This window comes from Schistocerca gregaria, chromosome 3, assembly GCF_023897955.1.
Source record: "Schistocerca gregaria isolate iqSchGreg1 chromosome 3, iqSchGreg1.2, whole genome shotgun sequence".
In the NCBI taxonomy this organism is placed as follows: Eukaryota; Metazoa; Arthropoda; class Insecta; order Orthoptera; family Acrididae; genus Schistocerca; species Schistocerca gregaria.
In genome coordinates, this window is record NC_064922.1 from 928,159,677 (window position 1) to 928,176,888 (window position 17,212).

General features: G+C 48.0%; 1 protein-coding gene across 1 annotated transcript in view; it reads left to right on the forward strand.

Moving 5' to 3' along the window:
- LOC126355805 (facilitated trehalose transporter Tret1-like) overlaps nt 1-17,212 on the forward strand; it is an 80,851-nt gene that overhangs the window by 48,117 nt on the left and 15,522 nt on the right. The window contains exon 5 of the mRNA XM_050006228.1: nt 7,844-8,152. Within this exon, the coding sequence (XP_049862185.1) occupies nt 7,844-8,152 (309 nt within the window). The remainder of the gene's footprint in view (nt 1-7,843; nt 8,153-17,212) is intronic.

Genomic DNA, 17,212 nt, shown 5'->3' on the forward strand with positions numbered 1-17,212 from the left:
ACACTAGATCGCGTGTTTCCAGACTGCAGCGCCTAGAACCGCACGGCCACTCCGGCCGGCTTTGTTTGAGTAATTCAGTAATTCATTAGTATGTCGCAAATATTTCGCTGCCCCCCCCCCCCCCTCCCCGCGAATCACTTTCTGTGAATAACGGACATGGAAGCAGCATAAACTTTCATTGCGAACATCACTCCAGCAGATCCAACTTCTTTCACACACTTTCATGTTAAATGTCTTAGTATCGTCGCCTTTTTTACCACCAGTTATAGCCTTTTGAATTGCAAGGATAGTCTTGTACCAGGTTGCGTAATGGTACCTTGTTACTAGAAACTGAGAGCGCCTTTCAGGCACAAAAACTGCTTGGGGTCACACTCCTGTACACGTTCCCTGTCCGGGTGAAGGTCACCGCACTTCGAATTCTTCTCGTGGTGTGGTATATACTAGATCACTCGACGGATTGACTGACGAGGAGATTCTTTCCTCGCTGAGCAGGGCGTGACGGCTGTCCATAGGGTCATGAAAAAGGTCAACAATGACCTTGTACCGAGCCGGACACTTTTCTTGACCTTTGATAGTGTTCAGCTGCCGTCGCGCATCAAAGCGGGCTACGAGGGTATTTCTGTTGGCCCCTATGTCCCGACACCTACCCGCTGCTACCAGTGTCAGCGTTTTAATCACACTCGCCAGTCTTGTTCCAATGCGGCTACATGTGTGACTTGTGGCAGGGATGCCCATGAGGGTGACTGTCTACCTCCGTCTCCTCGTTGTGTGAACTGTCACGGTGACCATGCAGCGTCCTCCCGCGACTGTCCCATCTACAAGGAAGAACGCTGTATCCAAGAAATTCGGGTCAAAGAGAGTGTCTCCACCTCGGCTGCTCGCAAGCTATTCGCTAGTAGGAAGCCCGCGTTGCTCCCAGCGGGGAAGTACAGTACTGTCCTCGCCTCTCCTCGGACTACCAGGGAGGTGGCGGCGCAGACATGTGATGTGACCTTCAGCACTACGGTCGTCCGTTCGGCCAGTGCTAAGATCGCCCGGTCGACGTCTCCTCTTCCTCCCGTCGCCCCTCCGACACAAGCACCTTAATCTTCTGCCAGGACGAAAACCCAGAAGTCAGAAGCACGGGCCTTCAAGAAGGAACCGTCTCGTGTAGACCTTCTACGTACCTCGAACCCTCAGCCATCGACCAATCCATCCACAACACGACCTTCCAAGAAGGCTCATAGGAAGTACAGTTCTCCTTCCCCGCCACGGCTCATTTCTCCTCATGCGCCACCCAGCGGTTGCCCCCCCCCCCCCCCCCCCCCCCCAGGCCGTCATCCGTTTCGCCTGGCCGCACCGCTGGTAGCCGAACATCTGGCCGTTCACCAGCGGAGGAAGCTCCCCCTTCCGGCCATCTTCACAAGATGGCCGATGAACCTATAGAACAAATGGACGATGACTGTCCGCCTCCTGCTAGCGGCGGCAGTGCTCGCTCGAAGCCGGGCCCTCAGCGGCCTTCGAGATGACCCCTTCTTGCATCTTCTTCTCACGATGGCACTTATTCACTGGAATATTCGCAGCATTCGCTCCAACCGAGAGGACTTGAAATTGCTGCTCCGCTTGCACCGTCCGCTCGTCGTAGCCCTCCAGGAAACGAAGCTACGCCCATGCGATCAAATTGCCTTGGCACACTACAACTCTGAGCGTTTTGACTTACCCCCTGTGGCAGGTATTCCGGCTCATGGAGGGGTTATGTTGGTGGTCCGAGATGATATCTACTATGATCCCATCACACTGCACACTGGCCTGCACGCAGTTGCCGTCCGCATTACTCTCCCCACTTTTTCATTTTCCATCTGTACCGTTTACACTCCATCGTCGTCTGCCGTTATCAGGGCAGACATGCTGCAAATTATTGCTCAGCTCACTGTACCATTTTTGTTAACTGGAGACTTCAATGCTCACCATCCTCTTTGGGGCTCTCCAGCATCCTGTCCGAGGGGCTCCCTGTTAGCAGACGTTTTCAACCAGCTCAATCGTGTCTGCCTCAATACTGGCACCCCTACTTTCCTTTCTGACACCTCACACGTATTCCCATTTAGACCTCTCTGTATGTACTACCCAACTTGCACGCCGGTTTGAGTGGTATGCGCTTTCTGATACATATTCGAGCGACCACTTCCCGTGTGTTATCCATCTCCTGCCTCATACCCCCTCTCCGTGCTCAACTAGTTGGAACATCTCTAAAGCAGACTGGGGGCTCTTCTCTTCCAGGGCGACCTTTCAGGATCAAACTTTCACAAGCTGCGATAGTCAGGCCGCACACCTCACGGAAGTCATTCACACAGCTGCTGAATATTCCATCCCTCACACTACTTCTCCACTCCGCGTACCGGTCCCCGGGTGGACCGCAGCATGTAGAGACGCCTTACGTGCTCGTCGACGTGCTTTACGCACCTTTAAACGCCACCCTACAATGGCGAATTGTATCAATTATAAACGATTACGTGCGCAGTGTCGTCGTATTTTTAAAGAAAGCAAGAAAGCCAGCTGGCCTGCGCCGGCTATCTGGCACTAAGGTCCACTCACCAGTTTCTGGCTTGACGGTCGCGAATGACGTCCTTGTGGCCCCTGAGGATGTCTCCAATTCCTTCGGCCGCTTTTTCGCAGAAGTTTCGAGCTCCACTCATTACCCACCAGCCTTCCTCCCCCGAAAACAGGCATAGGCGGCTCGGCCACCTAATTTCCACTCCTCGAATTGTGAAAACTACAATGCCCCATTCACCATGCGGGAACTCGAAAATGCACTTGACCGGTCACGATCCTCCGCTTCGGGGCCTGATTCTATTCATATTCAGATGCTGACGAACCTTTCTCCTGCGGGTAAAGGTTTCCTTCTTCGTACTTACAATCGCATCTGGATTGAGGGACATATTCCCGCATGCTGACGCGAGTCTATTGTTGTACCGAATCCTAAGCCGGGGAAGGACAAGCACTTGCCTTCCAGTTATCGACCCATCTCGCTTACAGCTGTGTCTGTAAGGTGATGGAGCGAATGGTTAACTCTCGTTTGGTTTGGCTGCTCGAATCTCGACGCCTACTTACCAATGTACAATGTGGATTTCGTAGGCGCCGCTCTGCTGTTGACCATCTGGTTACCTTGTCGACCTTCATTATGAATAACTTCCTGCGGAAGCGCCCGACCGCGGCTGTGTTCTTTGATTTGGAGAAGGCTTAAGACACCTGTTGGAGGGCGGGCATTCTCCGCACCATGCATACATGGGGCTTTCGCGGTCGCCTCCCTCTTTTTATTCGTTCCTTTTTAATGGATTGACAGTTCAGGGTACCTTTGGGTTCCGTCCTGTCAGACACCGTTCGCCAGGAGAATGGGGTGCCACAGGGCTCCGTTTTGAGCGTCGCTCTCTTCGCCATAGCGATCAATCCAATAATGGATTTCCTCCCAGATGATGTATCAGGCTCCCTTTTCGTGGACGATTTTGCCATCTATTGCAGCGCGCAGCGTACATGTTTCCTGGAGCGCTGTCTTCAGCGTTCTCTTGACCGTCTTTACTCCTGGAGTGTCGCCAATGACTTCCGTTTGTCTGCCGAGAAAACGGTCTGTATTAACTTCTGGCGCTACAAAAAGTTTCTCCCACCGTCCTTACGACTCGGCCCCGTTGCTCTCGCATTCGTGGAGACAACAAAATTTTTAGGTCTTACATTTGACAGGAAACTTAGTTGGTCTCCACATGTCATATTTGGCTGCCCGTTGTACCCGTTCTCTAAATGTCCTCCGTGTTCTCAGTGGCACGTCGTGGGGAGCGGATCGAACCGTCCTACTTCGCCTATATCGGTCGATCGTCCGCTCCAAGCTGGATTATGGGTGCTTCGTATACTCCTCTGCACGGCCGTCCATCTTACGCCGCCTCAACTCCATACAACATCGGGGTTTACGGCTTGCGATCGGAGCGTTTTATACTAGTCCAGTCGAGAGTCTTCATGCTGAAGCCGGTGAATTGCCACTCACCTACCGGCGCGATATACTGCTTTGTCGTTACGCCTGTCGGGTACTGTCAATGCCCGACCACCCATCGTGTCGTTCCTTTTTTGACGGTTCTCTCGACCGTCAATACGGGTTGTATGTCTCTGCCCTGCTATCCCTGGAGTTCGCTTTCGTCGCCTCCTTCAACACCTTGATTTTTCACTCCCTGCAACCTTTAGAGTGGGGGAGAGCCACACGCCACCTTGGCTCCAGGCTCAGGTTCGCGTTCACCTTGACCTCCGCTCGCTCCCAAAGGAGGTTACCCCCGGTTCAGTATACCACTCTCGTTTTGTCGAACTTCGTTCGAAGTTCATTAATATGACCTTCATTTATACAGATGGCTCTAAGACCAATGGCGGGGTCGGGTGTTCTTTTATTGTCGGGGCACAAAGTTTCAAATACCGGCTACATGGCCATTGTTCGGTCTTCACAGCTGACCTCTTTGGCCTCTACCAGGCTGTTCTTCACGTCTGCCGCCACCGACATTCGGCTAATGTCATCTGCTCCGATTCTCTGAGCCCCATCCAGAGCCTCAGTGATCGGTATCCGGTTCACCCTTTCGTGCACCGGATCCAACGCTCTCTTCAGCAGCTGGTGGACGACGGGTCTCCAGTTAGCTTTATGTGGGTTCCTGGCCATGTCAGTATCCCTGGGAACGAAGCTGCAGATGCCGCGGCCAAGGCTGCGGTCCTCTAGCCTCGGACGGCTTCTTGTTGTGTCCCTTCATCAGATTGTAGCACGATCATTTGTCGGCGCATTTTATCGCTGTGGCATGCCGATTGGGCTGCACTTAGGGACAACAAGCTTCGGGCCTCGAAACCTCTTCCCGTAGCTTGGACGTCCTCCTCACGTCCTTCTCGGCGGGAGGAGGTCGTTTTGGCATGGCTACGAATTGGACACTGCCAGTTCAGCCATCGCCATCTGCTGACGGCAGCGCCGGCGCCGTTCTGTCCATGTGGGCAATTGCTGACGGTCCGCCGCATTTTAACATCCTGTCCGGATTTTACTACGCTGCGTCTTGATCTTGGCCTGCCATGTTCTCTGGATGCCATTTTAGCGGATGACCCAGGAGCTGCTGCTCGCGTTCTTCGTTTTATCAACTTGACACACCTGTCTAAGGACGTTTGATTATGCTGTAGTTTCTTAATCCTATGCCTGTTAATACGTCTTTTATAGTGTTGTCCCTTTTAGTTGCTGCTTTAACCTTGTGCCTCGTGGTACATTCCTAAATTAGACAGGGCGCTAATGACCATTGTAGTTGTGCGCCCTAAAACCACAAAAAAAAAAAACTTTGCTGTGCCATCCCACTCTCTTTAACCAGTTGTAGTTCAACAAGTTCGATAATTTTCCGTTTGTCAACCATTCTGTTTACAACTTCGTTTAAGCAGGTAAAACATCATGATAAAGTAAATACGCAGTGTGTGTGATCGTTTAAACAGTACAATCTAGTAATTAAATACGGTTATTGTATGGTATATGTCCTTCTGTTGCTGATTTTAGTTACATATAGCGTCTTTTTGCCGGCCTCCTCCGATGATTTATTATGGGCAAGGCTTCGGTCTCGTCGTTGTGGTTGTTCGTATGTGTGCTATACAAGTAAAGGTCATGGCAAATTCAGAAAGGTGTATATGCAGATCGAAGTGGCGAATGAGTGTGTGCAGCAACGGCTATTTGAACTCCGGTTACCTGCTCACTAGGCAGAAGTGCTGACACTGTACCACCATGGCTTAGTGGCTTTCCACAACAGCACTTACAATAGTATTCCTAAGTCCTGAGTCCAGAGTGGCGGAGTGGTTAGAGCATCTGACTAGTGAGTGGGACACCCAGGTTCGAACCTCAGCTTCGATACAAATTTTCGTGTGTTTGTGTGTGTAGGTGTTTGTGTGTGTAGGTGTTTGTGTGTGTAGGTGTTTGTGTGTGTAGGTGTTTGTGTGTGTAGGTGTTTGTGTGTGTAGGTGTTTGTGTGTGTAGGTGTTTGTGTGTGTAGGTGTTTGTGTGTGTAGGTGTTTGTGTGTGTGTAGGTGTTTGTGTGTGTGTAGGTGTTTGTGTGTGTGTAGGTGTTTGTGTGTGTGTAGGTGTTTGTGTGTGTAGGTGTTTGTGTGTGTAGGTGTTTGTGTGTGTAGGTGTTTGTGTGTGTAGGTGTTTGTGTGTGTGTAGGTGTTTGTGTGTGTGTAGGTGTTTGTGTGTGTGTAGGTGTTTGTGTGTGTGTAGGTGTTTGTGTGTGTGTAGGTGTTTGTGTGTGTGTAGGTGTTTGTGTGTGTGTAGGTGTTTGTGTGTGTGTAGGTGTTTGTGTGTGTGTAGGTGTTTGTGTGTGTGTAGGTGTTTGTGTGTGTGTAGGTGTTTGTGTGTGTGTGTGTGTTTGTGTGTGTGTAGGTGTTTGTGTGTGTGTAGGTGTTTGTGTGTGTGTAGGTGTTTGTGTGTGTGTAGGTGTTTGTGTGTGTGTAGCTGTTTGTGTGTGTGTGTGTAGCTGTTTGTGTGTGTGTGTGTAGCTGTTTGTGTGTGTGTGTGTAGCTGTTTGTGTGTGTGTGTGTAGCTGTTTGTGTGTGTGTGTGTAGCTGTTTGTGTGTGTGTGTGTAGCTGTTTGTGTGTGTGTGTGTAGCTGTTTGTGTGTGTGTGTGTAGCTGTTTGTGTGTGTGTGTGTAGCTGTTTGTGTGTGTGTGTGTAGCTGTTTGTGTGTGTGTGTGTAGCTGTTTGTGTGTGTGTGTGTAGCTGTTTGTGTGTGTGTGTGTAGCTGTTTGTGTGTGTGTGTAGCTGTTTGTGTGTGTGTGTAGCTGTTTGTGTGTGTGTGTAGCTGTTTGTGTGTGTGTGTAGCTGTTTGTGTGTGTGTGTAGCTGTTTGTGTGTGTGTGTAGCTGTTTGTGTGTGTGTGTAGCTGTTTGTGTGTGTGTGTAGCTGTTTGTGTGTGTGTGTAGCTGTTTGTGTGTGTGTGTAGCTGTTTGTGTGTGTGTGTAGCTGTTTGTGTGTGTGTAGCTGTTTGTGTGTGTGTGTAGCTGTTTGTGTGTGTGTGTAGCTGTTTGTGTGTGTGTGTAGCTGTTTGTGTGTGTGTAGGTGTTTGTGTGTGTGTAGGTGTTTGTGTGTGTGTAGGTGTTTGTGTGTGTGTAGGTGTGTGTGTGTGTGTGTAGGTGTGTGTGTGTGTGTGTAGGTGTGTGTGTGTGTAGGTGTGTGTGTGTGTAGGTGTGTGTGTGTGTAGGTGTTTGTGTGTGTAGGTGTTTGTGTGTGTAGGTGTTTGTGTGTGTGTAGGTGTTTGTGTGTGTAGGTGTTTAGGTGTTTGTGTGTGTAGGTGTTTGTGTGTTTGTGTGTGTGTAGGTGTTTGTGTGTGTGTAGGTGTTTGTGTGTGTGTAGGTGTTTGTGTGTGTGTAGGTGTTTGTGTGTGTGTAGGTGTTTGTGTGTGTGTAGGTGTTTGTGTGTGTGTAGGTGTTTGTGTGTGTGTAGGTGTTTGTGTGTGTGTAGGTGTTTGTGTGTGTGTAGGTGTTTGTGTGTGTGTAGGTGTTTGTGTGTGTGTAGGTGTTTGTGTGTGTGTAGGTGTTTGTGTGTGTGTAGGTGTTTGTGTGTGTGTAGGTGTTTGTGTGTGTGTAGGTGTTTGTGTGTGTGTGTGTGTGTGTGTGTGTGTAGGTGTTTGTGTGTGTGTGTGTGTGTGTTTGTGTGTGTGTGTGTGTGTGTGTTTGGGTGTGTGTGTGTGTGTGTAGGTGTTTGTGTGTGTGTGTGTGTGTGTGTGTGTGTGTGTGTGTGTGTGTGTGTGTGTGTTACAAAAGGATCCGCAGCTCCTGTGGCCTTAAATGTGTGACCATTGCAGCCTATAAAACTGCTGCTCCCGTTGCAGAAAGCTGTGGAAGAGTCTCGTCTGTCAGAGGGCTCTCTGCTGGCTGTGTTCCGGACGCGGCGGTCGCGCCGCGCTCTCGCCATCTCTCTGGGCGTGGTGTGTGCCGAGCAGCTGGCGGGCATCAACGCGGTGCTCTTCTACACGCAGAGCATCTTCGACGCGGCGGGCGGCGACGTGGACAGCCGGGTGGCACCCATCATCGTCTGCGGCGTTATGCTGCTCGTGTCGTGCCTCGTGCCCTTCCTGGTGGACCGCCTTGGCCGCAAGTTCCTGCTCATATTCTCCTCCACGGGCATGTCCCTCGCGCTGGTAAGCCTCCGGTGCTAGTGCATTACTACACCGCCACAGTCACCATAACTAGCATTGCTGGAGCGAACCTAAACTTCCCTTTCTGACAAGATATCCTGCGATCATGAAGGGCAATGGCCATATTCTATATTCCTAGATTTCCAGAAAGCGTTTGGCGCAGTGCCATGCAGCACACCGTTGACAAAGTTTCGAGCATGTGCTACAGGTTCAGAAATGAGTCGCACGAAGACTTTTTCAAATAAAAGAACCCAGTACATTGTCCTGGAGGGGGAATATTCCTGCACATACAATTAGTGGTGTCCCAGGGAAGTGTAATGGGACTGATCTTACCCTCTCACATCAACCATTTTACGGGTATAGCGCAACAATCTGCATCTGTTAGCTGATGACGCTGTAGTGTACATGAAATTATCATAATCGAGTGACGGAAAGATGATACAGAGAGACTGTCCAGTTCTATTGGAGTGATTTATAGCATCTTGCGCTAATACTGGAAATCGTTCGTTAATGAAGATCTATAGGAAAAACATTCATATAATGCTCGAATACTACAGTATAAGTGGAAGTATTGATTAAGCATCTAGTCTACTTGTGGTTAGGTAAGCACGGGGGAGGGGGTTATAAAAAGTAAATAAAATAGGGACAGTGCTGGAGTACGTCTAATAATGAAAAAGAGCGATATGTGTAACGTTTTATAAAACCATAGTCAGCACTTAGTCGTAGCTAAGATACCGAAGAAACAAACTGCCACTACAAGATTAAAAGTTCGTGTTCGAACTTGCTTCGCCGATCGAGAGGCTGATGGAATGTATGATGAGGTGAAAGAAGTTATTCAGATAATTGAAGAAATTTTGTGACAAGAGTGAAAGTAGATAGTAGGAAAACGGAGAGAGATATAGGCAAGTATGAACGTGAATGCAGAAAGGAACGGGCCCAGCTGGTACCGTTTCGCACAGATTATAATTTAAGTATCGATAACATTTGGTTTAATTATCATGTAAGATAATTCCGTACGTCAAAGGGACCTGGAGAAACTGAAATGTCAGAATGTCTACATAAGTATGGCAAATACTTAAAAACCACATTTTGAAGTGCAAAACATTACCAGAGGTAGACGTTGACTCTGGCCTTAATTTATTGGTAGTTAATTGGATAATAATACTGAAACAGTTGCAAATGTAGGAGACGGCACTTGGATAAGTTGAAAGAACAGGTTGTGGACAGTTTAAAGAGAGCATTAAGTAACAATTGAGGGTAACTAGTGAGATGGATAGCTTTCACATTTTGACAGTATTATCGAAAGACAAGAGAAAGTTAGTGAATATAAAGCCAACTTCTTTATTATGACTAGGTCTCAAAAATTTGTTGACTTAACATTTACGTCTCAAAATTTTTTAGACCTAGTCATAATAACGAAGTTGGCTTTATATTATCCTTCCCACTCCTAAGTTATTTCTAGGTGATTAAACTTCGTGCTTAAGCACACAATTTTCCTAGATGGGCCATACGTTGTAAGCCCGTGATGTCTTTCTCATATGACCGAGTACTTCATAAATAAGACAGTCGATCTAAGTACGTTCTGCACAGGATAACATATACGTCTTTTCCTCAGCTGTACCTTTCATTTCACTTTACTAATAAGTTCAGGGTTAGGAGATAGGTTCGCGTCTTGTCCCAACAAGTAAATATGACACAGTTTATGCCCAGGCGCAAGGTATTGTGTCCGCCTAGGCGGGCCTCATAACGCTACGGGCAGTTCCAGCACAGCACTCGTGGCTGCCACATCGCGGTCGCGAAGTGGGGCCGAGGCAGTTTCAGATACGTTTTTACAGTCTGACGATAATTTATGGATTCGTAGTTTCAGCTTGACTATCTCCACTATGGACAAACCGAAGTTACTTTTATTCTGAAGAAGGTTGAGTCATCCCGACTGAAACCTAGGTAAATCTAGGTAGACATTGCAACTGAGGCTGTTGGTTTTTAAAATTGAAACACTAAAAGACCTAACCCAAAACAGGACCCCTGGAAAAGGCGATATTTTCTCAGAACTGCTGATATTGTTGGAGGAGCCAGCTATTATAAAACTATTTCATCTGATGTGCAAGACAAGGGGCAGAGGAAATACTCTGATTTTAATACGAACTTAATAATTCAAATTCCAAAGAAAGTTGGTGCTGACAGGTGTGAATATTAGCAAACTATCAGTTTGATAGGGTATGTTTACAAAATACTAACACTAATTATTTGCAGAATAATGGACCTTTGGGAAAATCACTTTGACTTCTGGGGAAACGTAGAAACACATGAGGGTCTCCACACCCCACGACTTGTTTTAGAAGATAGGTTAAAGAAAGACAAACCTAAATTTATAGCTTTTGAAGATTTGGAGAAAGCTGTTGATAATGTCGATTGGAATACACTCCGAATTATGAAGCTGGTAGCGGTAAAATAGAAAGCGAAAGACTATTTCCAACTTTATCAATCTTCTGCAACTGTAAGTATTTTTTAAAAAATCAGCAACCAGTAGCACAGTTTTTATAGTTTTACCGGTTTCAGGCACCTAGAAGGGCGTTACTAGCGATAATTCGCGTCTTCTGAAAAAGGGCACAAGGTGTCTGAAACCTGTAAAGAAGTAAATGTTCTCTTGTGGAACTGGTTGCTGCTTTTTATCGACAAACTTTCAAGCCATGAATCAAAGGACATGGAAGGCAAATAGTTGTTGAAAAGGAAATGACATGATTGTAGCCTATCCCTAATGACATTCAATTTCTATATTTAGCAAACATTAATGAAAAGAAAGGAGAAATTTGGAAAGGGTATAAAGGGTGTTAAAAGAAATAAAAACTTTGAGGTTCGTCGATGATATTGTAATTTTCTCAGGCAGCAAAGGACTTGCAAGAGCAGTTGAATGGGATAGTGTTATGAAGAGAGATTGAAAAATGAACACGAACCAAAATAAAATAATGGTGGTGGAATGTGGTCGAATCAAATCGAGTGATGTTGAGGGAATTAGGTTAGGAAATGACACTAAAACTAGCTGATTTCACTGTTTCAGTAGCAGAATGATGACGGTTGAAGTGAAGATGACAAAAATAGCATTTCCGAAGAGTAGACATTTGCCAACGTTAAATATAAATTTATGTTTGGAAGAAACTTCCTAAGGTATTTGTCTCGAATGTAACGCAGCACGGAAACTAAACGTAGCAAATAAGTTCAAAGAAGAAAAGTAGTTTTTGAAATGTGATGCTACTGAAGAACGCTGAAGGTTACATGGGTAGATAAAACAACTAATTAACTCCCCCAGGGAGCTCGCCACTCTTTGACAGGTTTGTGCTTGTCTACCATGGGGCCATGGCCTTTGTAGCACCTTTTCCCTTCCGTGCTGCATGTCTATGCTATTGCTATTCTTTTTCCCCCCTCCCTTAGGGAACATTCTCGGGTGTTATTGGGAATAATCGTCTGTAGCTGACATGCTAACAATCTCACCACTGTTTTCCATTCCCTTTTCCTTTCTCTGTTTCCCTTCTCTGTTTCCTCCGCTTCGACGTTTGAGGTTCCTCTTTTTGTTCTCCCTCCCTGTGCACTCCCAACAGCTGGCCCACGCGTCTGGCGCATAACAGGTGACTGAGTAACGCGTAATTACCAGTTCAGGGTCGACAGGCAGGGTTCGCCCATACCCCGTGGTACAGGCCAGGGCAAGGGAGGGGTGATTGCCTGAGCTGCTACCTTCCCAAATTGCCGATTGGCTGTCTGTCAGGTGTTCGGGAGGTATGAACAATTACCTAAGGTGGGTGCACCCCCTCCCTCCCTCCCTCCCTCCCTCCCTCCCTCCCTCCCCCCCTTGTGAAGGCCCCCCCCCCAGTTGGAAGGAGTGCACCATCGGAGATGCTGACAACCATGAGGCATATTCTCACAATGAGTCAATCGTCTTCACAATCAACATCTACGAAACGTAAACGGAATGAGTGCAACGATTCAAAGATCCTTCCAGCTACACCACAGTTCCTCATGATTTCATGTACTGAAGACAGTCTGTCTTTCACAGCGGTAAATCCGTTTAATAATCAGAAAGGTGTTGAAGCTATTGTCGGTCATTTGAAATCCTGCTCTAGTTTATGGAATTTCACTTCGCTTTTGGAGACTCCTGATTCTGAAGCGCAACTGCTTGCCGCCTCACTTCCCCACCGCTGTCCTGTTTGTGGTTAGGCCTGTACAACACTGAATTCTTCCTGTGGTGTTATTCACCCTAGGCTGCTCAGCAGTCTGACAGAGGCCGACATCCAATCTTATCTCTTTGATTAGGGTGTGATTACCGTCCATCAGATGATGAAAAAGGTAGATTCCTCCTTAGTGCCCACCCACTCTTTTTCTCACTTTGGATAGAGGGGTGCTTCTGTCCAAGATAAAAGCAGGCTCTGAAATTTTCTGTCAGACTGCATATACCGAATTGAAAGCGCTGTTACCAGTGCCATAGTTTCAACCACACCCGAATGTCCTGTCGACACCCAGCCAAATGCGTAACCTGTGGTAGGGGTGCACATGAGGCCGATTGTCCGCCTCCTCGCTGTATCAACTGTAATGGCGGCCATGCCGGCTCCTCTTGTAAGTACGTATCTTGATGGGCAGCCTGTCCAAGAGATCTGGATAAAGGAAAACTCTTACCCAGTCGCTCGCAAGTTATTGGCTAGTAGCAAACACTGTGTTCTCCCACCTGGCACTTACACTTCTGTTCTTGTTACCTCTCGCTCCATGAAGGACATGGTCACGGAGATACACGACCTCAAATTCCACTCAGAGGTTGTGAAATCGTCCAGTGTCAAGGTAGCATCGCCATCACCCCCTGTGCGGCTGCACAACAAGCCATCAAACTCTGGCCTCAGGAGGGCGAAGCCACCAGCTACGTAACTGGTAGCCCGGGAAGGACAGCAGTAGTACTCCACCATAGACTTTCTACATCCCTCCTGCCAAACACCTGAGTCTTCCTCTACTAATCGGAAAGGTTCGAAGAAGTCCAACAAAAGCAACGATCTTCTCCTTCGGCGACTCGAAGATGGTGTTGCCACTTGATACTTTAGCCCAGCCAGCCTCCGTGTCGCTGGTGCGCACCACCAACAATTTTTCTGCGGTGGACTCCACAGACCGACAGCACAAGAAAGCCGATGCTTCTGTGGACCTCATGGAGCAGGATCCTCCTGTTTCGATGCCCTGTAGCAGCGAGTCTACGTAGGCTGTCTCTCGGCAGCCGCTGAGGTGACACCCTTCATTTCGTCCTCATCATGACTCTCCTCCAATAGAACGTGTGCGGCCTTCGGGCCCACAAAGAGGACTTACAGCTGCTTTTAGCATCACAGCGTCCTCTTACACTCTTCCTTCAGGAAACAAAATTGTGCTCAGGACCGCTTGGAGCTTTCCCATTCTTTCCCTGTTCGTTTTGACCTTTGCCCTGACGTCTACATTTCATCTCATGGAGGTGTCACGCTGCTCATACGTGATAACGTTCATAGTCAAACCATTTTCAAGTTGTTTCAGATCACCTTTTCTTTCCTCACTTCACTTTTTCCCTCTGTACCATTTATGTCCCTCAGTCATTCGATTTCACCAGTGCTGACTTCCTCCAGCTTATTGGGCAGCTACCTCCCCCATTTCTGCTACTTGGTGACTTAAATGCACATCATTCCCTTTGGGATTATCGCAGAACCTATCAGAGATGCCCTCTTGGCTGATCTTTTTAATCAACTCAACCTCTTCTGCCGTAACACTGGATCGTCCACATTTCTTGGACTCCTCGCACACCTATCCTCACCTGGACCTACCCTTTTGCAGTGCCCAGCTTGCCCACACTCTTCAGTGTTCGTTCTTTGACACGTACTCGAGCGACCATTTACCGTGTGCTATCAGTTTGCTGACACCTACTCCACCTGCGTTCACACCCAAATTGCAGCTTACTAAGGCTGATTGGTGGCTTTACTCCTCTCTGGCGACCTTCGACGAACAAGTTTCTCCAGTGGAATATCTCACAAACACTATCCTTACTGCTGCAGAACGTTCCATTCCTCGCACTTTCTCTTTACCACGCCGTGTGCCAGTCTGTTGGTGGACTGAGGCATGCCGCGACGCAAATCGTGCGTGGAGACGTGGCTTCCACATTTTTAACAGCCATCCTACAATGGCTAACTGCCTTCATTATAAATAGATGCGTGCCGAGTGGCGTCGCGTTCTTAGGGATAGCAAATGTGGTGTCACCGCCAGACACCACACGTGCTAGGTGGTAGCCTTAAAATCGGCCGCGGTCCGGTAGTATACGTCGGACCCGCGTGTCGCCACTATCAGTGATTGCAGACCGAGCGCCGCCACACGGCAGGTCTAGAGAGACTTCCTAGCACTCAGCCCCAGTTGTACAGCCGACTTTGCTAGCTATGGTTCACTGACTTCTACGCTCTCATTTGCCGAGACGACAGTTTACCATAGCCTCTACGCTATTTGCTACGACCTAGCAAGGCGCCAGTATCCGTACTATTGATATTGTGAATCATGTACCATAAAGATCGACGTTCGCTCATTAATGGATTAAAGTTAAGTATTCCACCAGCTACGTACGTTTTTCTCAATTCTAATTCCCTTGTCATGTTGTAGACCTCACGCCAGCCTGCGTGAGCTGAGACGCGTGCATTTCGGCCTCCTTTAGGAACACGGTTGGCTCTCCTGCCAACCACAGCAGCAAAAAAGTTAGCTGGATTTCATTCACTAGTTCTTTCAACATTTCCACACCTTATTCTGTCGTGTGGGCCAACTTTAGAAGGATCTCGGAGACCAAGACGCATTCGACAATTTCCGGCCTGACAGTTGCAGAGGATGCCATCGTGGACCCTACTGCTATCTCCATCACCTTGGGCCGCAATTTTTCGAACATTTCGAGCTTTTCACATTATGATCCTGCTTTCCTCCATAGGAAACTGTCGGAGGAGGCTCGGGAGGTACCCTTCTCTTCTCAGAATCGTGAGTGCTACAACACCGCCTTTACTATAGTTACGCAGGTATAAGGACCGAACAGGGTACGAAACATGGATCGTATCACGGACGCAGACCACTAGGGCTGTACTGTGCTATAGAAATACTTACCTGCGCTTCCACAGTATCTGTAATAATAGGACACCATGACAAATGTCCTCTACGTGATCAATATAGTGAACCACCAGCATCCCTTCATGCCTGATGTTTCTCCCAACGGCGATGGCATCTTCCAACAGGATAACTATCAGCGTAGATGGCTGGAATAATGCTACAGTGACTTGAGGAGAGCGATACTGAGCTCAAATTGATATTCTAGCCAACAAACTGGCGAACCCTATGGAACACAGACGCTATCGCTAGGCAGCTAATCGCCTAGAAACCACAGGCCTAAAATTTGTAGACAGACATCAGGTGCCACACACCTCCAGAAACCTACCAAGGAATTGTTGAAATAGGGCCACGCAGAAATGTCGAGATTTGCTTTCTCAAGTTGTACAAACACAATTAAGTGGACACAATGTTTTCACCTGTTAGTCCATTTGCTTTCTTCCTCTTGTCCTCCTCCAGTCTGTGCTCAAAGTACGCCAAACAATATTTTATACAATCATCAGCCATTTTGTTCTTAATTCAACTGACAAAAATGAAAGAAACTAGTGTTTTAAAGTGTTGACGGGCTTCTTTTAAAGCGTTTGGAGGGCCTTTGAAAAGCTATTATGCTTTTTCACCCGTCAGTTCTTGAAATCAACTGTAAAAATAGCTGGGTGTTGGCCTAAAGTGGAACGCCACGATTGTCGTCGCGTAACAGCAACATCTCAAACTGCAGGGTTAGATTTGCAGCGTGGCCGCAACTACTGGTATGCCCAGCGCTCTACTTCGACCTATCATTTAGAACACTTACTCGACACTGCCATAATTCGCAGTGATTGTCGTGCTATAACACCTAATCGTCCCATGACAAAGGTACAAAGTTCGTTACCTTATGTCATGAGCAATCGATAAAGCGTAGTTTTTGTTCTGCCTGTAGGGGCCGCCCTCTACCGAACTGGTAACTTGAGAAACTTTGCGGCGTCGTTACACGCAATAAAACAGTACATAAAATTATTCCATTTATTACTAATGCGTTGCTGATTTTCCCACGTCGACTGACGGTTACGTGATGCAGAGGGAAATCTGCTGAATCCATTCGCGCACTCACGGCTGCCGAGAATGCCGTACCAGCGCAGAGTGGAAGTCGATGACACTCTGCTTTAGCTGTTTAGCTCCCCACTGGCGAGGTGTGGGCGCCTCGTCGATAACGGGGCATTGACCAAGACGTGTGTGGTTTCTTATTCACACGCCGTTTCGAGGAGTACTCGGTTCCTCCCGGACCACTGCCTGCGTTGTCCTCGCAGGTGAACTGCAGTGTCGGACGCTCTGTAGTCGTGCTAAATGTTGGACCTGGCCCGCCTCTATGGTAGGCCTTTAGACCCGTGCGTCGCAGGATTGTGGGGCAGCTTCTGCTCTGGGCCGCAGTCGTGTTAGTAGACGCCCGGACTGTCCATCAGGGTTGGCTGCTGTGCATCAGTACTGGATGCTGGACTCCATCAACCGTGGTTTTGGACCGCTAATCGTCTCGTACAGCAGCAAGTGCAAGACCAACACTAGAAACGTCTCGCACACGAAGGGTTACCATACCATAAGCAGACTAGTGTGTGAACGACATGAACTCCATCGATCCTCCTGAGAGTGGAGAAAACTAGTGGCGGAGGAGTACTTGTCGCCGAGGAGAGGCTCTGCTCTATGACATTAGTAATGACTGAATTGATTCTGCTCTTCCCGAGTCATCAGCAGTCTTCAGTTTCGCTTCGTTTGCTTAAGTCATTAGTCAGAGGGCCTTCACTGATTTGTCAGACTCCTGTCAGACGTTGTTGCGTCCTACCCAATGTATCTTCTGCAAAGTTACGGGAGTAGCAAAGGTGATAAGGTCTGCACTGTTCAAACCAGGCTCACACTCTCTCGTAAGAGTGCCTAGGTGGCTGCCTTCCTGACCAAAGAATGGTGTTGACATAT